At 38.8% G+C, this 23,831-nt stretch overlaps 1 protein-coding gene across 1 annotated transcript in view; it reads right to left on the reverse strand.

Annotated features, from left to right (window-relative positions):
- The window catches only part of LOC121167627 (phosphatidylinositol 4-phosphate 3-kinase C2 domain-containing subunit alpha-like), a 101,075-nt gene that overhangs the window by 17,725 nt on the left and 59,519 nt on the right, over positions 1 to 23,831 (reverse strand). Inside the window, exons 10-20 of the mRNA XM_040997167.1 lie at positions 15,225 to 15,368; positions 13,868 to 13,913; positions 13,574 to 13,784; positions 8,594 to 8,716; positions 7,431 to 7,598; positions 6,136 to 6,247; positions 5,652 to 5,797; positions 3,721 to 3,909; positions 3,223 to 3,316; positions 2,665 to 2,759; positions 1,855 to 2,035 (exon numbers count right to left, since the gene is read on the reverse strand). Coding sequence (XP_040853101.1) covers positions 1,855 to 2,035; positions 2,665 to 2,759; positions 3,223 to 3,316; positions 3,721 to 3,909; positions 5,652 to 5,797; positions 6,136 to 6,247; positions 7,431 to 7,598; positions 8,594 to 8,716; positions 13,574 to 13,784; positions 13,868 to 13,913; positions 15,225 to 15,368 — 1,509 coding nt within the window. The remainder of the gene's footprint in view (positions 1 to 1,854; positions 2,036 to 2,664; positions 2,760 to 3,222; positions 3,317 to 3,720; positions 3,910 to 5,651; positions 5,798 to 6,135; positions 6,248 to 7,430; positions 7,599 to 8,593; positions 8,717 to 13,573; positions 13,785 to 13,867; positions 13,914 to 15,224; positions 15,369 to 23,831) is intronic.

The following is a 23,831-nucleotide window of genomic DNA, read 5'->3' on the forward strand; positions in this document are numbered from 1 at the left end:
AATGGCCAAAAAGAATTCTTACTAATCTTTATTGTAAAAATAAACTTTGAATAGGTAAAGGTATAAACATAGCATAATACATTTAAAACATAAATGAAAATGTTAATGCTCATTAACAGAAAGAGGAATTCAACAAAAATAAGATGTAAGATTTCATTTATTAGGTCTAGTCAGAGAAAATTGTGCAGAGTTCTTGAAGCAGGTATTCTATAGAAACATGTTAAAAAAATACTAAGCAAGAGGTAAAAGGTTATATACCAATGTTCATTATAGCACTATTTGGGGGAAAAATGTATAACTATTGAAAAGAATTTAAAAATACTCAAATACATGGAAATACACATTGTATCTGTGAACAGGAAAATTAAGTATTACTAAAACTGCAGCACTGGGACCAGCATTGGCACAGTGGGTTGCCAACATCCCTGATGAGTACCAGTCCAACCACTGGATGCTCAACTTCTAACCCAGCTCCCAGCTACATGCTTGGAAAGAAAGTAGAATATGGCCAAATGCTTGGACTCCTGACACCCACAGGAGGCCCAAATGGAGTTCCAGGCTCCTGGCTTTGGTCTATCCCAGCTCCAAGAACTGAGGTCACTTATAGAGTGCATCAACAGCTGGCAGACACCTTCCCCACCCTCTCTTTAACTGTGCCTTTCAAATAAATAAATACCTACATATTTTAAAATTACAGTATTTTTCAGATTGTACCTCAAAAAACAAACAAACAAAAACAACAACAACTAAATGTGTATGGTTAGACATGTCGGTGTAATGCAATTCTGTTTCTATAGAATTAAAAGAAAATTTCCAAGATTGAGAGCTGGGCCCAGCGTGGAGGCCTAGTGGCTAAAGTCCTTGCCTTACAACTGCTGGGATCTCATATGGGCGCCTTTTTATGTCCTGGATGCTCCACTTTCCATTCAGTACCCTGCTTGTGGCTTGGGAAAGCAGAGGATGGCCCAGAGCTTTGGGACCCTGCATCCATGTGGGAGATCCAGAAGAGCGCCTGGCTCCTGTGTTTGGATCTGCTCAGTTCCGGCCTTTGTGGCCACTTGGGGAATAAACCAGTAAATGGAATATCTTTCTCTAACTCCTCTCTGTATTCTGCCTTTCCAACTTTAAAAAAAAAAAAAAAGGATTTGGGGCCACCACCATGGGTAAGACTCTGTGGTGCTGGTATCCCATATGGACAGGGATTCATATCCTGGCTCTTCCAATCCATCTCCCTACTAATGGCCTAGGAAAGCAGCAGGACAGAATATGGTCCAGGTCCTTGGGCTCTTGCTCCCACGTGGGAGCCCCAGAAGAAGCTCCTGGCTCCTAGCTTCAGATTGTCCCAGGTCTAGCCATTTTGACCATTTGGGAAGTGAATCGGATTGGAAGATCCCTCTCCCTTTTTTTCTGTATCTTCCTTCTCTTTCTGCAACTCTGCCTTTCAAATAAAAATGATAAAATGACCACTAGGAAGAACACACAGCAAGAATTTAACCACAGATGCCTACGGGGAAAAACAACTTCTAAAGTCCTCATTTTTTTTTCTACAAACTTTATTCTCTGGATTTAAAATAAGTAAGTATCAATACATATTTTCATAATCACAAAAAAAATTTATAAACAAGATACTGCAAAAGAATATTTGGAGAACAGTTTCAGTCAGAAATGGATTATAAAACATGGTAGGTAAACAGTGCTCCTCTTATTTTGAGTCGGGCTGTGAAACTTTTCGTAAATTCTACCCACCCAAAGAAGTGCCAGCGTTGTTAGTCTATTGAGAATCTGCTGAGAGAGAGTAACAACTTAATTCGTCAGCATGTCAAAACATTTACATTCTCTTTTATGGGTACATACCTGTCTGGTTGATCCACTAGCTTGCTTTACTTTTTCTGCTACTCCTCCTAAAAGCTGAACGAGTTTCGTCTGCTTATAAAGTTCTTCTCTGAGTCCTTTTCCTCCTACTGAGAGGAGAGCACCCAAAACATGTTCATAGCGGGCCCCAAACTGTGCATCATGCAGAGCATCCTTGAGAAGCCTAACAGCAAAATATTTATATTAGCCACTGTTGTGAACTAGATGAGCTTCTCTCAAAAATTAATTTAACAAGCTCAATTTTAATGTGTAAAAAGTTATTTTAAGTTATGAAGCAAATTAAAATTATTTACAGAGCTATAACAGACCACATATTGTACAATAAATGGTTTGTTATTTTTGATGCAATTTCTAAAGATATAAAATAAAGTCAGTCAACAAAACATTCAATATCCATACTAAGTATTCTGGGCATACCTTTTAGACATTAAGATTTATTTATTTGAAGGTCAGAGTAACAGAGAGAGGAGTGTGGGGAGAGATGGAGATCTATTTGCTGGCTGTCTCCCCAGCTAATCACAATGGCTGTGGCCAGATCAACTCAAAGCCAGGAGCCAGGAATGCCATTTGGCTCTCCCATAAGAGGCACGTGTGCTCCTACTTTCCCAGTTACACCATGAGGGAGCTGGACTGGAAATAGAGCAGCCAAGGACTCAAACTAGTGCTCTGATATGTGATGGTTTAAGCAGTGGCTTCAACTGCTATAACCTAACACCAGCCCCAGCTTTCAGGCTTATAAACACAGAAGCTCCAAAAATGGAAATAAAGTACTTAATAAAGTTTTAATCTTACCAATATAAACTGTGTGCTATCTGTATATTTCCTAATGCCCTGGACAGAAGGAAATGCAGTAAAGAACTATTCAAGTAAATTTCATATTTCAAAGCCTAGGGGAAAAAAAAGATTTATCAGGGGTTAAATCCATAATAAATTGTTACATAAAATGGCCAAAAGAAACTATATAAACCACGTTTTAGTCAATGGTAAAAGACGACACAAAAATGAAAACTGAATTAACACGGGCCAATCAAGGAAACGAAGTACAAAAGACAGACTTAATAATCATACTAACGAATCATGGTTTGCTGGCTAGTAAAAAAAAAAAAGTCAAAAGCTGAAATCTGTTCTGAGACATTAAAAAGTCTGAGAATTAACAATATAGGCATATATGCAATATTTAAATAGGGACAGATGACAACAGTGGAAAAAACATTAAATCTACAATCAATGACTTCTCAACACTACCACACTATGACATTTAGTAAAAAAAAGAAGGGAGTCCCTCCACACAAGTTTACTATTCAAAAAGACTGGAAGAATAAGCAGAGAGTGAATCTAGCAAAAGCTGACCTGCACAAACTGAGGAAGGAGATCTGTTAGCTCATCGTCGCTGATGGCTTCAATCCAGGTCACAGCTAGAGACCTCACTTCCTGATCAGCAAATCTAGAACAGCACAAAATCAAGGTTTAAATAGTGATCCTTATTAAGTTATATTTTCTGAAAACAATATCATCCCAAGCTCACAAAGAATATTCAAATAACTCTAAATTCAAAAGTAGTGTGCTTCTTCTCTTGTTAGGAAAAAACAGACTTATAAGCCTATACAGATCCAGTTTGGCAATTATCTAGAAGCGTTAAATTTGGTTCACATCATGAAAATGTAATGAGTTATTCAAACTTTGTTCATGAAATGCTTTTTTCGATCATTTCAATGTAAAAGCTGATTGTATAAATACTTGTACATGGAATCATTTACACTGTATTGAATTGTTTTAAAAGTTAAAAAGGGAACTATGCTCCTTACACCGACAACAACAGAATATAGGAAATACTACATAAAGACTTACTTTGAATCAAGAAGCTCCAATGCAGTGAGAGGGTACAATGGAGGCCACTGGTGAAGTAATGAGTAAGTTTTGGCAAGATTAACCCATTTCCAGTTTGGAGCACTTGCCAGTATTTTAGGAAGACAATTTGAGTGTTTGAAGCAGTAATAACGCTTTTCCCACAAAAAGGCTTTATCTTCTTTAGAAAGTCTGCACATATAATAGATTCAATTTACTCATCAGTGATATAATGACAGTTATAATCCCAATGATTATTCATTCATTTGGGACAGCTACTTAGTAAAACCATTAATACTAATTTGCAATAGAAAAATAAAATATGCAGCAAGTAGCACTAATTAATCCTAATTTGGAGATGGAAATAAATCATTCTGCCTTGATGAAACAGTCTTAGTACAATAAAAATATACTGGGCCTGGTGTGATAGTGTAGTGGTTAAAGTCCTTGCCTTGTATGTGCTGGGATCCCATATGGGCGCCGGTTCTAATCCTGGCGGCCCTGCTTCCCATCCAGCTCCCTGCTTGTGGCCTGGGAAAGCAGTCGAGGACAGCCCAAAGCTTTGGGACCCTGCACCCACATGGGAGACCCAGAAGAAACTCCTGGCTCCTGGCTTCGGATTGGCTCAGCTCCAGCCATTGCGCTCACTTGGGGAGTGAATCATTGGACGGAAGATCTTCCTCTCTGTCTCTTCTCCTCTTTGTACATATGCCTTTCTAACAAAAATAAATAAATCTTAAAAAAATTATTTATATATAAAATATATATTTATTATATATAATATATATTAGAATACATTATAATATATATAATATATATATAGCTACAAAATAGATGTAAGGCATCAGAGTTTGCATAAGTAGATCTCACCCTAAGTGACAGCGAGGATTTCATCCAGTTCTTAGAAGTAAAATCAAATGCCACACAAAGAACAAATGCTACTATAAAATTTTAGAATGTGATTATGCTATTGAACTGAGGAATATTCAAAGTGAAAAAGACTTATTTTGGAGATTCTAATTGCTTTATGCTTAAGAACAAATGTTTACATGGATGAAATATTTCACTACTAATAAATCTTAAAAAAAAAAACAACTTGCCCCCCATATCCTATTTTAAAAATATTCCCTTATATGCTTGCAATGAAGGAATCTCAACTGAACTTGAACTGTGGTTACACAACAAGGTGGAGGAATCCACCATGGGGGGAGGGTTATGGGAGGGGTGGGGGGAATCCCAGTACCTATAAAACTGTATCACATAATACAATGTTATTAACAATAAATAAATAAGTAAATCTGTAAATCTTAAAAAATATAAATATTAAAAAAAAAAATCCCCTGGTCTGGCGTGGTAGCCTAGTGGTTAATGTCCTCTCCTTGTTTGCACTGGGATCCCTTATGTGTGCTGGTTCATATCCAAGCTGCTCACTTCCATCCAGCTCCCTGCTTGTGGCCTGAGAAAGCAGTCAAGGATGGCCCTAAAGCCTTGGACCCTGTACCCGTGTGGGAGACATGGAAGAGGCTCCTGGCTCCTGACCGACTCAGCTCCAGCCACTGTTGTCACTTGGGGAGTGAAGCAGCGGACAGAAGATCTTTCTGTCTCTCCTCCTCTCTGATATCTCACTTTCCCATTAAAAAAAATGTTCTTCACAGAGTAAGGAAATTAATTCATGAATATCAATTGAAAATATACTGCCAGTTTTGCCTTTTGCTGTTAACTAGTAGAAATTTCTAAACTTCTAGAAATCATATAGTCTATGAAGACTATGAAGTTTCTTAAATAGAAAACTTCTTAAAACTTCTTAAAATAGAAAACTTACCACACCAAGAGCACTGCTAATCATGAACTTAAGTGGGCATTTAATATAACTCCTGAACTTGGGCTTTGCAGTGTAGGAGATACTCAGGGAAAACAGAATAAATGGAGCATACCCAAGTGATGAGTCTCTGTGAAGAATGTCCAGAAGTTTCTCTTTTGTATCACTCTCCAGTGTATCCAAGTTGTATTGTTGTACCATTCCTTTGTCAACTTGAGGAGCTGTATAAATAATATCAAATGTAGGAGAAGGAAAATCAACCTAAAAAAAAAAAGATTATTGTCTACACATCGGCTGTGATTTAATTGATTTTTCTTAGCAATCATAGGTTTGATTAAATGTCAAATTGTTGATTTGTGGGTTTTTGCTGAAAATAACTGTCACTGTTGGTAATTCTCAATGCACATAGAATTTATGGCCTGGGGAGAATGAATGCTTGCTTGTTTTTCTGAAATAGGAAATAGTATATTGATATTTAAATTGAAGAGCTGAGATTAAAAAAAGGTAGGTTTCTTTAATAATAACCCAAATCATAACATCTACTATTCAGACAGAAATCTAAATTGAAGCCTCTCTAAGATTTCCAGTAATACCGTTACCTGTAGCACTATTCTTTCCATGACGCATCCTTTTCTGGGGGCTGTTCCAGGAAGAGTATTTATATGTGATGAAGTCCAAAGATACAAAAGTTTAGTTCCACATGTTAGAAATCTTCATGAATATAAAAAAACAAAACAAAAAAAACACTGTAATTTTCATTTTATAAATTATAATTTTCTAGATTCACATGGCAATGAATTTAAAATGTTAGTATTCCAACCATTAAATATATAAAATATATTTTTATAAAATAAGTCTGAGTAACATGGGATAATAGTTAAGAACGGACCCTGGAGCCAGGTTGTCTGGTTCAAATCCAACTCCACCTATACTAGCTAACTCCGCTGTGGAAAAATATTCACCTCTGCACTTTATGAGGTACCTATTTCCCGGATTAAACAGGGGTTCATAACAACAACTCTTCTCAGTTGCTGTAAGAAGAATAAGTGTGTGTGTACGGCAAGAGGACTAATGCCCAGCACACAGTGAGTGCTATATGTTGGTTATCGCAGTAAATCCAGTGTTTAATCACACATTTAAAAGCACTTCTTTTCCCGCGAAGGAAAAGAACTAGACAGCACAAGTCACTACTTGAAGTGCTGAGATCCCCTGTGAGTACTGGTTCTAGTCCCAGTTTCTTGAGTACTGGTTGTAGTCCCAGTTTCTCTAACTTTCAATATAGCTCCCAGTAAGGTCCTTGGGAAAGCAGCAGAACACAGCCTAAGTACTTGGGCGCCTGCATCCATGTGGAAGACTCAGAAGTTTCGACTCTTGACTTTGATCTGGCACTCCCCTCAATGATGAGGTCATTTTGGGGAGTGAACCAGCAGTTGGAAGATCTCTCCTTTTCTCTGTAATTCTCTTTTTCAAACAAAATCTTCAATAAAAAAAGGGGGTTTTACATACATGGGGATTTTGGAGATTAATGAGCAGTGTTCCATAACATTAAAGAATATAGTAGAGTCAGGGGAAAAAAAAGGCAGGTAATAGACAAAATTGGGAGTTTTTTGTGCACGTTTGTGTGAATTATCACGGAAATTTTTTAAGACCATGGTATTAGGTCAACACAGTACTTTTCTTGAATAGTCATTGCCTGTTGCTTTTAATCTGAATAGTGACAATCTTCCATTCAATCCTACAGAAAATTACTTTGGCTTCCTCTGTTGTGTATTTCTGAACTCACCTCTTCTTATCAGACTGGAAAAACAAAGATCTTTAACTCATGTGTGTTACCATTTAGTTTTGATGTGAAGATATGGCCATAGTAATCCATCAAAACAACCATTCTACTTACTTCTTAAAGTCATAAAGAGGTAAAGAAACTCTGCCCAAAACTTCTGGACCCTTTCTTAGCTTATTAGAATCAGGAGAACTTCCACTGTTCTGATTTAAAATTCCAAAAAGGGTAAGATGAAGAAGTGATTCTAATGGCAACTGTGATATCTGGATGGGAAAAATGATTCTATAGGAAGAGAAAATACATCGAAGGAAAAGCCAAATTAGAAAATGAAGCTTAAAGCTTTAAAGTAAAAGCATGTTAAGTACTTTATTTGACTTAATAATCTTTAATAAGAGGTAACCTAAAACTAGGTATCAAGTTTCATTAACCTGTATTACTAAAAATGATTTTGTTAACAATATAGAATTACAAAACATAACTTTTTGCAAGCATCTTTACCTAAGACATATAGTGTCAATTACCAGGCAAAATAACAGTGGCCATTTTTATTTCTTTAACAAACCAACTAGTAGAATGATAATGAGTATTCTGTTTAGGGGTATAAGCATACACATATATACACAAATATTTATATATTTCAGTGATTTGTTTTAAGTTTGAAAGAATATATGAACTCAATAATGCCTACTCTAATAAATTTTAAGCTGTTAAAAATTTTTGTATTATTTAATTGCTTTCAGACATTTTTGTAATTTTAAATAATAAAGGAAAACAGAGCAGCATTTAATAAAAGTGGAATAGTGAAAAGTTGTACAACTGTCTAGCTGTATAAAGTAATGATACAGTTCCCTTAGTTGAAAAACAAAATAGAATAATTCATAGTGTATAATATCATGTTTTACATTAATTTAAGATCATTAGGTTTTAATTTTCTTGGATATATGTTAATCAAGAATAAAGAGTCTTATATAGTGTTACTGAAAAAAATACTAAGCAATGTTATATCAGCATGCTAGAATCTTTTACAAATAAATTTACATTTTTCACTTGCCAAAGAGAATTAATGGCATATTTTTGCAAGGTACTAATATACAGAGTTAAAAGCATTATCTGACATTTTAATGAGAATTTCTATCTATTTTACAGAATCATATCTAGAAGAAACCTTAAGACATCGATTAGACAACTTAATGAACTTCAACGTAAGCAGTGCTAAAATCCACGGAAAAAAGAATAGGGTACACTCAAAGAATTAGAAGGCCAAAAAGTTCACTTACAGTTCATCCCATTTAATAAGATAGAAGAAATTTTTATAAGTGCCAACCTTCTTTGATTGAATAGGTTTAAAAAGATCCTTTCCGTTGTGAGACAGAGAGCACATCAAATAGTATTTTTCGTAACTGAAAAAAAAAAAAAAGATTTTAATTGTATTTCTGTCTTGATAATATAAGTTAGCTAACAAATACAAGTATACAATGTTAATTCTTTCAAAATGGTTAAAATCTGACAAAATTTGACCACTATTCATTTCATTTTTTAAAAAGATTTATGTATTTTACTTGGACAGTCAGAGTTACAGAGAAAGAAATAGAGGTTTTCATACCCTGATTCACTCCCCAAATGGCTACAATCGCCAGAGCCTGGGTGGAACCGAAGCTGGGAGCCAAGAGCTTCCTCCAAGTGTCCTATGTGACTGTGACTGCAGGGGCCAAAGCAACTGGGTCTAATCTGCTGCTTTCCCAGGCCATAAGCAAAGAGCTGAATCGGAAGTGGAGCAGCCAAGGCTGGAACAGGCGCACCCACTGCATGTCAACACTTATAGTCTGAAGATTACCCTATTGCACCACCATGCCAGGCCCCTAATTCATTTCAATCTTTAGAAATTCATCTAGGGCCCAGCACCATGGCCTAGCAGCTAAAGTCCTTGTCTTGAATGCGCTGGGATCCCATATGGACATCGGTTCGTGTCCTGGCTGCTTCACTTCCCATCCAGCTCCCTGATTGTGGCCTGGGAAAGCAATCAAGGACAGCCCAAACCTTGGGACCCTGTACCTGAATGGGAGACCTGGAAGAGGCTCAGGGCTCCTGGCTTTGGATTGGGTCAGTTCCAGTCATTGTAGATACTTGGGGAGTGAATCATTGAATGGAAGATCTTCCTCTGTTTCTCTTTCTCTCTGTATATCTGACTTTGTAATAAAAATAAATTTTTAAAAATTCATGTAAATTTTGATCATTTCAAATTTTATGAGAACAGAGAACAGACACATCAAAAGGAATAACAGGAGGAACATTTGCAGCAGATTCCAGTCTATAGGGGCACCATAATGTATTTGGCTTTAGGTTTTAGTTGAATAACATCAAACAAAGTATTCGTTTTTAGATGAATCCCAGAGAAAAGGAATATAAATGTTACTCTTTAGGCATCATTTTTCTTTACTAAGTCAGAGAAATAGCTAAGCATATTTAAATCGTGCATAGGCCTGACTTTCATTGAGCTTCCTTCTCTGTTGGGAGGCTTCCTACCATGGTGACAGGTGCTGCTGTATTCTCTTATCAGACATTAGTGACTTGGCTCCAACTGCCACAAGCAGAGAGCTAGTCACATACAATTAAGAGCCTTAGGAACAACAGAACTGTATTCTGTAGCAGGTGTTTGACCTAGGGGTTAAATACTACTTGGGACTCTTGCACCACACACCAGAGTGCCTGCATTCTAGTCCTGGTTCTACTTTCAAGTTCAACTTGCTGCAAATGTACACCCTGGTAGAAAGCAGGTGCTCACTCAAATAAGTGGATCCCTGCCACCTACATGGGAGACGTGAATGGAGTTTCTGGCTCATGGCTTTAGCTTGGCCTCCTCGCTCTAACTGTTGTAGGCAGTTGGGGAGTTAAACAAAAACAACAACAACAACAACAACAACAAGTTAAAAATAATTATATCCTACTAATAATCTTACTGTGGGGATAACACATTACTCTGTTTCTGTTCATATATGCTAAGTAAACTTTAAAAATTTTTTTTTTATTATAAAGGTCATTCTACAGAAAAAGGAGATACAAAGAGAAAGCTCTTCAATCTGCTGGTTCACTCCCCCAAGTAGCTAAAATGGCTGGGGATGAGCCTCTCCAAAGTCAGGAGCCAGGAGCTTCTTCTGGGTCTCCCACATCGGTACAGGGTCCCAAGGTTTTGGGTCATCCTTGACTGCTTTCCCAGGCCACAAGCAGGGAGCTGGATAGGAAGTGGAGCAGCTAGGATATGAACCAGGTCCTATACGGGATCCTAGCAGATGCAGGGGAAAGATTTAGCCACAAGGTTACCATGCCAGGCCCTAGGTTACTGTTAAATCTTAATGTTTTAAATCTTTTGGGATCACAAAATAACTATCCTTGGCAATTTCCTCAATTTTATTACATTTGCCCTTATTTATTTCATTTTACTAGTTTTGTTTCCATATTCATTATGACTGTTTTTTGGATATCTGTTCTTTAATAATAGTGTTGCTATTTTTTGTGGGCTAGTGCTGTGGCATAATAGCAAGTAAGCCTCCCCCTGTGGTGCCAGTTGGAGTCCCAGCAGCTCCACTTCTGACAAGATTCCTGCTAATAGCCTGGGAAACTAATGCAGGAGGACCCAAGCTCTTGAGCCTCTGCATCCACACGGGATATCCAGGAGATCCTGTCTCCAGGCTTCATACCAGCCCAGCTTTACCCACTACACCATGATACACCACTACACCATGATACAAATCCTCACAATTGCTATGCTTTTATACCACTGATTTAAGAAAAAATAATTTATAATGAAAAGATCACATTAAAAATTTAATATAAGGGACATTTCCATACAACAGATGAAGTCATTACTTGTGATTTCTACATCTCATATCAGAGTGTGGGATCAAATCCTGCCTCTACTTGCAATCCAGCTTCTTGCTAGCATCTGGGAGGCAGTGTACAATGGCACGCGCACTTGGGAAACCTGGACAGAGTTCCTGGCTTAGCCACTGTTATTGCAGGCATTTGGGGAGTGATTTAGCAAACTAAAAAACTCTCTCTTATCTCTCCCTCTGTCTTTCAAATAAATAAAACTAAAAGCTTAGTAATAAATAAATTATAAAGTGCTAAACTAAAAATGAATGGGGAAAACATCCAGAAGTCTAGTGCCATTCAGCTCTGTTTTCAAATTTCCCCAGTTCCACAGGAAAAGTAGAAAAAAATAGCAGTCTTGGACAATAAGATACTGGACTCTATGCTTGGTAGATGCTTGCAATGAAAGAATCTCAACTGAATTTCAACTGTGGTAAGGCAGCAAGGTGGAGGAATCCACCACAGGGGGAGGGAGTGGGAGGGTTGGGGAGGGGAGAGGGGAATCCCAGTGCCTATAAAACTGTGTCACATAATGCAATGTAATCAATAAAAAAAAAAAAAAGAAAAAAGAAGAAAAAAAGAACAGTCTGAAATTCATTTATTAATTAGCATAATTTCTTCTTTTAAGTTTCCTACCTTTTGTGTATATTCAGATAGGTTTTATTTGAACAACTTAAAATATCTGCAATTTTTGTAAAAACAAAGAAAACTTATTTTTAAAAGATTCATTTATTTTTCTTGGAAAGGAGGATATACATAGAGAAGCAGATACAGAGAGAAAGATCTCCCATCTGCTGATTTACTCCCCAAGTGGCCACAGTGTCCAGAGCTGAGTTGATCTGAATCCAGAAGCCAGGAACCTTATTCTGGGTCTCCCATGTTGATGCAGGGTCCCAAGGCTTTGGGCCATCCTTTCCCAGGCCACAAGCAGGGAACTGGATGGGAAGCAGAGCAACTGGGACATGAGCCAGTGTCCACGTAGGGTCCCAGCACATGTAAGACGAGGACTCCAGCCACTAGGCTATTGCTCTGGGCCCACCAAGAAAAATCTTAAAAAAAAAAAAGGACAGACAAAAAGGAAAGCAAAAAGGAAAGGAAAAGGAAAGGGAAAAGAAAGGATGGCATGATGGTGTAGTGGTTAAGGTCCTCGCCTTGCACGCCTGGGATCCCATATGGGCACTGGTTCTAATCGCGGCAGCTCCACTTTCCATCCAGCTTCCTGCTCGTGGCTTGGAAAAGCAGTCAAGGACGGCCCAAAGCTTTGGGACCCTACATCCGCATGGGAGACCTGGAAGAGGCTCCTGGCTTCGCATTGGCTCAGCTCCAGCTGTTGCAGCCACTTAGGGAGTGAATCATCAGGCGGAATATCTTCCTCTCTGTATATCCACCTTTCCATAAAAATAAAATAAATCTTAAAAAAAAATTTCTATCCTCAAATACCCACAAAAGCCATTTCTGAGCAAGCTAAATAAATAAGTGCAGAACTTAACCTGAATCTCCCTGTTAGTGCCAGGGACTGAAGCACTTGTACCATCAGCTGATCATCCAGGATGCACATCAGCAGAAAACTAGATCAGAAGCAGGGAGATAGGGTTCAACCAGGTACTGTAACATGAATATCTGCCCCACAAAAGTGATTATTGGGTTGTTGCCATAGTGTAGTAGGCTAAACGTCCTCCTGCAGTGCTGGCATCCCATATGGGCATGTGTTCAAGTCCTGGTTGTTGCACTTCTGATCCAGCTTGTTGCTTGTGGCCTGGGAAAGCAGTCGAGGAAGGCTTAAGTTCTTGCATCCATTAGGGAGACCTGGAAGAAATTACTGGCTCCTGGCTTCAGAGTGGCTCAGCTCCAGCCATTGCGACCACTTGGGGAGTGAACCAGCAGATAGAAAATCTCTCTGCCTGGGCCTGGCACAGTGGCCTAGCAGCTAAAGTCCTCACCTTGAAAGCACCGGGATCCCATATGGGCGCTGGTTCTAGTCCCAGCAGCTCCACTTCCCATCCAGCTCCCTGCTTGTGGCCTGGGAAAGCAGTCGAGGACGGCCCAAAGCCTTGGGACCTTGCACCCGCGTGGGAGAACTGGAGGAAGTTCCTGGCTCCTGCCTTAGGATCAGCACAGAACGGGCCGTTGTCACTTGGGGAGTGAATCATTGGACGGAAGATCTTCCTCTCTGTCTCTCCTCCTCTGACTTTGTAATAAAAATAAATAAATTAAAAAAAAAAAGAAAGAAAGAAAGAAAATCTGTCACCCCTCCTCTTTCTGTAATTTTGCCTTTCATATAAAAATGGATGCCTTTAAAAAAAAGGATTCTTGTATATCCATCTAAGCACCAAGATAACAGTGCTTCCTGACACTTAAACTTTCATATTTTCTTCTGAACAGTTACTTACTTTGATACCCAGTTACTTGATATTCCGTGTGCAGCAAAAATAGTAAACTGGAGCTGTTCTGTTGTTGTCCATGCTTCCTTGGTGTTCCTAGAATTTTGGGCAAGGTCTGCAGGGCTCCTGCCAGAACTGGCATGGAGTCTGAGAAGATCATAAATTGCTGTAGTTAACTGGTCCATGCTCACTTGAATGGGACTCTCAGGATTTAATGAACCTACATATAAAAAAAAAAGCTAATTATGTTATATTATGCAGAAGCAATAATAATGCAAAAATTTAACGAATTTAAAGACATACCTCCAGCCGAACTCTTGTTACTGTCCCCGCCAGACAATGAAGTCACCTGCACAGATGGAAACATCAGTCAAACAAGTCATACAATATAAAACGTTAATTAAATGCTGTCTCACAGAAACCCTTCTCAGTACAAACTGCACTGTTGCATTGGAATGAAGCTAACAGTGAAGAATGCAAACAGAAAAAATCCCAAACCAGGTAAGCATGATTTTTAGCATCAAGAAAATTAGAACTGAAAATTGCTACAATTTGTCTGCCTTGTTAACTTGAAACAAGTGATAAAAATGCTAATATTTTATTTCTCATTAGTTGCTCTATAATTGCAAAAGGATATCCTTTAAAAAATCTAGAACTCTTATTAATGACTCAAAAAGGCTCTTACCAATTATTTAAGTTAAACTCCTCTGCCACCTACTCTACTACTTTTATCTACTGAGTAAAATGAATAAATGCCTCATATAACATTAGGACAAGGATAGCAGAAAAATTTCATATATATTAATTTCTAAAAAGAGGCATACAAGAAGAGCAACAAAAATTGCCATATAACATAGATAGGATCTCAGTAAAAATGAATATAGTCTAAGTAACATAACTTTTCCTTCCTTTAAACCTGACTTATGAGATCTACCTTTTCTTTCATCCTTCTGCTACAGATGCAAACATCCATAAAATCTCCATGGAAACACCAGAAGGTATGGCTTTCATTAGAAGCAACAGCTTCTAATAAGCAGAGGGGCTACCTGGCCGCTTGCAAGGGGAAAAGCCTCTGCTGCGCAGGTGTCTTGGTGCTTTCACAGGAAAGGGAGATGGCCTGAAGAACTCCCCGACTGGCAATCGATATTTCCATCCAGAGGGGTAAGTGGCAGCTAACTCTCCAGCTCTTCCAAGTTCAGTTTCTATCTCTGAACGTCAAACCAACTTAGCTAGAAACTCACAAAGCTCTTCCAATATGGTCCATCTCCAAACTAAGAGATCCTCGACCTAACTAAAGAAGTGATCAACTCAAAAGTAAAAGTCACCACGCTGGTATCTGTACTAATAGTTTGTCAGTTAAGAGACCATTGTCCATATGACAACATCTGGCTGTGACACTCAATTTGGACTCCTGACTACTGCTTCATGCTAATATAGACTGGGAGTCCTGATTGAGTTCACCAATCTAGCTATTATGGGGAGTGCATCAGCAAACGTGAGCTCATTCTGTCTCTCAAATAATTTACTAAAAATTTAAAAAGTCAAAGTTAAAATGCTAAAATTTGCCCAGCAGAAGGCAAAATTTCCCAGTGTAAATGACAGACGCTCACTTAAGCATATACTTGCATATAATAGAATGGCAATTACTAAAAACACTTACTTCAGAACTTCTGCTCCTTGGAAGATTAACTGCTCTTTTAAGCTTCTTCACCGACTCTGTAATGGCAGGAGTCTCCACACCATCTAGAGCACTACAGATTTTTCTCACAGCTTTAATTACTTGATCTACTCCTCGGTGTTGGTTCTTTAAAATAGAAAGTGAATTAAGGAAAGAGGAGAAAAAAAAAACTAAGCATGTGGAATTTAAAAGATTAATTTCACCAATGAAGTTGGAATTCAGACATTTTACTTGTGCTTAAGAACAGATAATTTTTACTCTTTTGTAATTAAAAAAACTATCATAGCTTTTCATAAAATAAAGTAGGAAAAAACAAGGCTAATTTTAACTGACACAATTATTCGTATGTAATTTCATATTAGAATCTAAAATAAAACAAATTATAAGCAAATTACTAAATCACTAAAAAGACTTTTACTCTCATTTTGGAATAATTTCCACAATGAAAGCAATCCTTCTATCCCTCCTACAAAAATCTGATATTGACTAAGCTCTTCAGAGGCTGGCACTGGGGACCGGGATGGGAAATGAGTCAACTTTATCACTTGCTTCTATATACAAAGATCAACTGCTTTTATCATACCCAATCATACATAAATGCACTGTAAAGTCACCCAGGTGTAAGTTTTAAATTTAAGAATTTTTCATTAAAAATTACCCTTACACATAATAAATGAACTCACAAAACTTTTTTTAAAGATTTATTTATTTTTATTACAAAGTCAGATACACAGAGAGGAGGAGAAACAGAGGGGATGATCTTCCGTCAAGTGACTGCAACAGCTGGTGCTGTGCTGATCCTAAGCCAGGAGCCAGGAACTTCCTCTAGGTCTCCCATGCGGGTGCAGGGTCCCAAGGCTTTGGGCCATCCTTGACTGCTTTCCCAGGCCACAAGCAGGGAGCTGGATGGGAAGTGGAGCTGCTGGGACTAGAACCAGCGCCCATATGGGATCCCGGTGCTTTCAAGGTGAGGTCTTTAGCTGCTAGGCCATGGTGCCGGGCCCAACTCATAAAAGTTTTATGGCAAGTACTATTAAAACGGACTGAAACTCAGCACCATACTAACCCTTAAAAATTTATATTTTTCCACCCTTGAGGCTCAGCTATAACAAACTGAGTGTTCCTTTCACCTTCAAGATTAAATGAAACAACCTCATTTTCTCCAAGACCCAGCCACCCCACAGTTCTCAGGGCCTTAAGGTCTGCCTTCCAGTTCTCTAGTTTGCTAACACTTCTGCTGTCTTTCACTCTATATTCTGCTTTCCTTCCTGTTGTTAGGGCTAGACCCTTCATTTCTTTGCCAGTTGACACAATCTTAAATCTGTCAATAGAGGGCACTACAGGACCACTGAAAACAAGCAGGAAGCAGCATCCCAATCCTTTTTTTTTTTTTAAATTCAGTATAAGAACCCGAGGTTATCAAAGACCAACTCTATCTGTGCCCTTAATCCAAATTCTCCTCTTTTTCTGACAGTTCTTCCTAAAGTTCTCTCTCAAGTATTTTTTGCCAATTGTAAGCCATGTGTTCCTGTGATAGTTATAACCTCCTCTCCGAAGAATCTGAATTTCAGTCTGGGATTGGGGGAAAGTCTTATCAAGTCCATAGAGTTGCTTCACTGTTCATTTTTTCCCAGCCTAGAGCTGATGGTAGTCTTCATACACCTGCTAATTCAGGACTCACAGAAGGATTGGTCATCTTTTTTCTTAAAAGGCCAACTAATAAAAATTTTAGGCCTTATGGACCTAAATATCCATTTCAACTCTACAAATGGCGCATGACAACAGAGACCATCCATACGTAAATAACCATGACTATGTACAATAAATCTTTACTTGCAAAAACAGGCAGCAGGACAGAGTTGGTGTGCAAACCACAATAAGCCAACTCTGCCATAAAGTGCTCTTATTAGCTATTACTTACTAATTAACATGTAGTCATTTTTCCCATTGCATGTCAAATTTTGCTTTAGATAATCTCATTCTCTACTTCCTATAAAAAAGCCTCAGTCATAAATGTCTATGTAGAAAATCTGCAATATCTTCAACCTCAAACCAACCCTATTAGAACCTTATCATAACCATACCCTAACCACAACCTCCTTTGCTTAAAGCCTACACACCCTCATTGTGAACTAATTGTCCTTTGAGCTCAAAAGACGTCTACCAAACTGCTCAAAATATCTAAGAAATTCTCAGAACTACAAAGATAAAACTTTCTCAATTCCAGTGGGAATCTCTACACCATTTAAATTTCTTTCAGTTGCCCTTGATCAGCAATCTTCACTATTCCCCTTGGAATAATAAACTAAACCATTAATCCTTACCTCAAAAAACCCTATTGCCATCATAACTTCATTTTAGCAAATGAATTATATCGTATCCCTAGAATACTAAAGGTTAGGGGCAATAAAAACTCCCTGACCTCTCCCTAGAATCTATTTGAGAGAAATTAAAACATAATCTACAAAACCGTATACATGAATATTTATACGGGCATGATTTGTGATAATCAAAATATCATCAACTTATGTTTAAATGATCCTTGTATAGCCATACAATGAAAAATTGAACAATAAAGCAGGAAAAAGAACAGACATATATATAGACATGTGTTTTAAAATTAGGTTGTGACAATCACAACTCTGCATTTTCTAAAAAGTAAAAATCAATGAATTGTATGCATACACTGAACAAATGATGCCAAGTCTCTATTCTAGATAAGATGGTTAGTGAGGAGCGCTCTGATGACAATGGGCACAAAACTTGATGCAAAAAAATTTCTGGGGAAAGAGCAGTAGTGAGAACAGTAAGTTCAAGGGAGAACAGTAAGGTCAATAGGTCTCCTATTGACAATATTTGAAAGAAAATCATCCAGAAAAAGAAAGCAGGCAGATTAGGAGGTGGGGGACAGTCTGGGCAAAGCCTTGAAGCCATAATCAGGGCAAGGCTTTGAATTCTACGTAGTAAGACTTGTAAGCAGGATTTGGAGAAAAATCATTTTAGTGGGAGCAAATACTTGGTTCACTTTCCAAACGTGGGCATTTGCTGGCACGGGGCCCAGCCAATGCATGAAACTGGGAACGGTTCCAGGACTCCCACTCTAGGGTAGCAGGAATCCAGTTATTTCAGTCCTGACTGCTAATTCCAGAAACCAGCATTAGGAGGAAACTGGAGCCAGGAACTAGAGCCAGGCACTAGACAGAGGTACATTGGTTTAGAATGTGAGAATCTTGATTTGGGTTATATGGGACTGCTATGTTGATTAAACATTCTGGAAAGGACTGGGCATTGTGGCGGACACCACATGCTGGAGTACCTCCGACTAAGTCTCACCTTATTTGCAACTCATCTTCCTGTGAACTGGTAAGAAGCAGATGATGGCCCGAGCACTAAGTCCCCTCCTACCCACACAGGAGACAGACTGATCTTAACTGCTAGGCTAAATGCCCACCCAAAGAACTTATAAATTTTTATTTTCTTTCAAAAAGACCCTCTTCTGGCTCTGGGCTTTTCTCATTGTGCATGTGTTTTCTGCTCTTATTTCCTTAAAAATAAACGTTAGTTGGAAAAATCTTAGATGTATATATTTTAAAAATACTACACAGAATTCCAATATAATATTAAAAGAAACTGGGTTAAGCGACATCTCACATGTCAAAACATATGTAAGATTTTAATACTAATATATTACTAGCAAGTTGTACTTGTACTGGCTAACACACGAAAGAGTCAAGTCTGAGGTCAAGTCAGACAAAGTTTCTTTGGGGATCCCACAAACTGAACCACTGGACTCAGAACTCCAGCCACGAGAAGAACCACACAATCTGTGGTCTGACTGTGGAGTACATGTGTCAGAACTGGCCTCCTCAGTGGCTAAGATGGTGCAGTGGACAGCATGCCCAGATGCACATGGAGGATATGGCAGCTCATTGGGACCTAAAGAGGACATCTAGTGCCACAGCAGAGGAAGGAGAGCAGAACAAATTGGTCAACTACCCGACCCAAACGTTGACATCCAGTATCTGGGCAAGTGGAGACTCTAAGGTGCACTAAGTCAGCTAATGGACCTTGCAACGATTTTCTTATCCTTGGATCGATAAGATCGACAGCATTTCAGAACAATCAATACCACCTGAACAGAACCCGTGGCACGTGCTCCACATCAGGGATCCTGGGATGGTATCAGGTGGCTGTTTTCCAACCCCAGGTACTGAGACATGTGGGAGGCTGGTTGTGGCTTCTCTTCTAACCTCACCCTTTCCCCAGATACAGAAGAAGAAAGAAAATTTGCAAACAATGATCCCATCCACTTTCCCCTGATTCTCGACTCTTCTCACTGTGGTCAACTGTGTAAACATCAAAAGTAAAAAAAAAAAAGAGAGAGAGAACCTGGGTTAAGTAACATCTTGCATAAGTGTGTTACATTTGTCAAGACAAATGTAAGATTTAATACCAATACATTAAGCTGACTCCAGACTATACTCAGATTTTACCAGTTTTTCCACTTGTACTTTTTTTTTTTTCCAGGATACAATCTAGGACACTGCATTTAGTATCCTTAAGAAGGAAAAAAAAAAAAAAAAACTTGGTTCACTCCCAAATGTCAGCAACAGCCAGAGCTGAGCCTGTTTGAAGCCAGTAGTGTCTTCTGGGTCTTCCACATGGGTACAGGGGCCCAAAGGTTTGGGTCATCTTCCATTGCTTTCCCAGAACATTTCTATTTGCTGGTTCACTCCTTAAATAGCCCCAGCAGTTAGCACTTGGCCGCCAAATTCAGGAGTTAAGAACTTCATTGAAGTCTTCTGTATGGGTGGCCAGAACCCAAATACTTGGCCCATTCTGTGCTGCCTTTCCCAGGCCATCAGCAGAGCTGCATTGGAAGTGAAACAGTCAGGACATGAACCAGAACCCACATGGGATGCCACTGTAACAAAGAGTTGCTCTATGTGCTATGCCACAATACTGGCCCTCGGATGTGGGCATCTTAATCAGCATCTTAACCGAAAGCTACTGCCTGGTGTAGTAGTTTATTTTTAAAATGAGGTAACTTCAGTTGCCTGTGGACTAGATATTATAGAAGAACAGGGCAGGCAATGAGAGATTAGTAAGGAACTACTGTGAATGACTAGGACTACAGTTCTGGTGCTGAAGAAAAATAGTCACGCAATGAATTATTTTCAAGGTAAAGCTGACATGAATTAAACTAAGTATGGAAATGTCAAAGATCTTTTACTTGAGAAGTCAAAAATGATGTTGAGGTTTTGACCTGAATAAATGGAAGGACAGAGTTGCCAACTGTTATGGGGAAGTAATAGAGCTTTTTTGGGAGTAGGAGTTATATAGGATAACTCTGTACCTTCCTCTTAATTTTGTTCTGATTCTAAAACTGCTCTTGCATTAAACAAAAACAAACAAAAACTTTTAAAAAAGAAAAGACTAAAGGATAACTAGATACAAAGGACAATATAAAAAATTCAGTCTATACATCTTAAATTTGAGATGTCAGTTAATTGGACATTCATATAAAGATATTAATTAATGGCTATTCTTATTTGGAGTTGGGGGAAAATATCAAGGCCACATATACACATTTCAGTCAGTAGCATAAAGATATGTTAAGATGTCCTAGCATGTGAACTTAAACAGACCACAGAACTGAGCCTTGGTGACATTTTGGGGTGTAGGTGGTCAGAGAGTTAGAGATTTTAAATGGAAAAAAAAAAAGCCTACAAGTTAGAGTGAAACGGAGGACCCAAAGCAAGTGGGAAAATCAAGATGATATCCCAGAGGTCAATTACACGGTTTAAGAAGGAAGAATCTATTGTAACAAATAATAGAGAGAGAGGAGGAATAAGTTTTAGTATTCAACTACACAGTAGAGTGATTAAGCTAGAAACTGTGTACTATATATTTCAAAATAGCCAGCAGAAAGGATTTTGCAGTGTTGTAGATGTCTGATTCTAGCATCTCATACAGGTGCCAGCTATGTCCAAGTTGCTCCACATCAGATCCAGCTTCCTGTTAATGGCCTGGGAAAAGCAGTGGAAGATGACCCAAATGTTTCGGCACCTGCTGACCACCCAGGTCAGATTCCCAGTTTAAGTTGTAACTCCTGGCTTTGTCCTGGATCAACCCTGGACATTGTGGCTACATTGGCAGTGAGCCAGAATATGGACAATTAATATATATATATATTTGATTTTTTTTTTTTTTACCAGGCCCAGCGGTGTGGCCTAGTGGCTGAAGTGCTTGCCTTGAGTGTGCTGGGATCCCATGTGGGCACCGGTTCTGATCCCAGCAGCTCCACTTCCCATCCAGCTCCCTGCTTGTGGCCTGGGAAAGCAGTCAAGGACAGCCCAAAGCTTTGGGACTCTGCACCCAAGTGGGAAACCTGGAAGAAGTTCCTGGCTCCTGGCTTTGGATTGGCACAGCACCGGCAGCTGCGGTCACTTAGGGAGTGAGGAGGATCTTTCTGTCTCTCTTCTTCTCTGAATATCTGACTTTGCAATAAAAATAAATCTTTAAAAAAATTTATTTTTTATTGGAAAGGGAGATTACAGAAAGAAGGAGATACAAAAATAAAGATTTTCCATCCACTGGTTCACTCCCCAAGTGGCCACAATTGCCAGAGCCGAGCCGATCCAAACCAGGAGCCAGGAGCTTCTTTCTGGTCTTCTACATACATGGGTATGGGGTCTCAAGGCCTTGGACAATCCTCTACTGCTTTCCACAAGCGGAGGACCTGGATGGGAAGCAGAGTAGCTAGGACACGAACTGGTGTCCATACGGGATCCTGGTGTGTGCAAGATGAGGGTTTAACCACTAGGCTAACACACTGGGTCCAATAAATCATTTTTTAAAAAGTTATTTTAAATGTTCTCACCATAAAGAAGTAAGAAATGTTCCAGGAAATAGACATGCTAAACTTTTATTTTATTTGATACTGTAAAATATATGCACATATCAAAATTTAACACAGTACACTGAAAGCAAATACCATTTTTTGTCAATTAATAATAAAAATTTTTAAAAAGCACAGACATACAAATCTACATAAAGGTTGAGAAAAATAAAGACTAAGCTGACTACTGGACTTGGGATCACAGATGTCTTTGCTGATCTAAATATGTACAGTTCAGGGAAGTGCTAAGACTGAAAGCCTGATTAGAATGGGAAAAAAGGAAAACAGGAAATGAATATTACAAAACCAGTTAACTTTAAGTAGTTCTGTCACAAGAAAAACAGAAATGGTATGGCCACTGCAGAGGAATGTGCAATCTTTTGCTTTATTTAACTAACTTTTCCACTTGCACTGATCAACCTGTTGATCTCATGTAATCTCATAGCTACAAAATATGGCTTACATTCTGATTTCCTAAGTTATTCCCTCTAACTTGGAACACTGACAGAAAATGCTAAATCCCTAAAAATTGCCTATTCAGCATCTTTTTAGGATGCATAACATTCATTTCAAATATAATGTCCAAAATTGAATTTTTGATCTTCCTCAAATCTCTACTTCTCAGTTTTCATACTGAAAATTCCAGCTGCTCAGATAGAACATTTTGAAAGTTACCATAAATCCCTCTCTCTCTTCACATTCCACAGCCAATCTATAGATAAGTTCTCTAAACATTAGCTTCAAATTCCACCACAGAATTTAGTCCTACATCGTCACCACTTGTACGTGCAATCTCCTCTCCACTTCCTGAAAAACATATGCCTTGTTGATTTGTGACGCAGGTAGACACTGTTTTGAGCACAAACTCGCCTAGAACACTCTGCATGCACACACGCCAGCAGTGGGCAAAAGCTGATGAAGCTCAGAGGCAGGTGTTGTTCTTAAGCTACTAAATTCAGATGATGGAGGTCATTAAAGAGACAGCAGCAGCCAGGGGAGGACAGAGAACTAGTGCCAAACGTCTGAGAATGAAAGCTGCATTGACAAGGGCCAAGCTTGGCAAGGCCGGAGCCCCAGGCAGCACACATTCCTAAGACGACTGGACGCAAGTTCTGTTCTCTTCCACCCTCAGAGCATGCGATGATCCGCCTGAGGACCTCCTGGTTGGGATGCAGATAATTCAGTAGATCCACAAATGAATGAAATTAACATAAAGTACTGTTCCACAAACAAATGTCACCAGGACAGGCACTGTAATGACCCCATTCTCTCAGAGACAGGATTTCTTTGCTCTGCTTTCAAAAAACTTCTGTCTTTTCTTTTCTCCTTATATGTCATCCCTTCTCCAAACCCCGTTCATTCCGCCCTGGCAGCAGCAGATTGGTTTACTCTTGCCTGTCTCCCTCACTCTATTGCAGCTATAAAGGCCTAAACAGACCATATAAATTTCTTCCTGGTATGCTACTTCTCCCTCTCCTTCCTTTAGCTCTTCACTACCATTCATGTTTTCAACGAGGCCTTCTCTGAACACTCTATTCAAAATTTCAATATTATCTTCCTCCTTTTTCCCTCTCACTTAGCACTTATTATTTACCTCTCTTTCTCATCCACATATCCATACCCCACCCAATACTAACACAATGACACTTCAAAGCATTCACAGAAAATGGAATTAAAAACTAAATTTA

This window comes from Ochotona curzoniae, unplaced genomic scaffold (genome assembly GCF_017591425.1).
Source record: "Ochotona curzoniae isolate NIBS_2020 unplaced genomic scaffold, NIBS_Ocur_1.0 patch401, whole genome shotgun sequence".
Classification (NCBI taxonomy): domain Eukaryota; kingdom Metazoa; phylum Chordata; class Mammalia; order Lagomorpha; family Ochotonidae; genus Ochotona; species Ochotona curzoniae.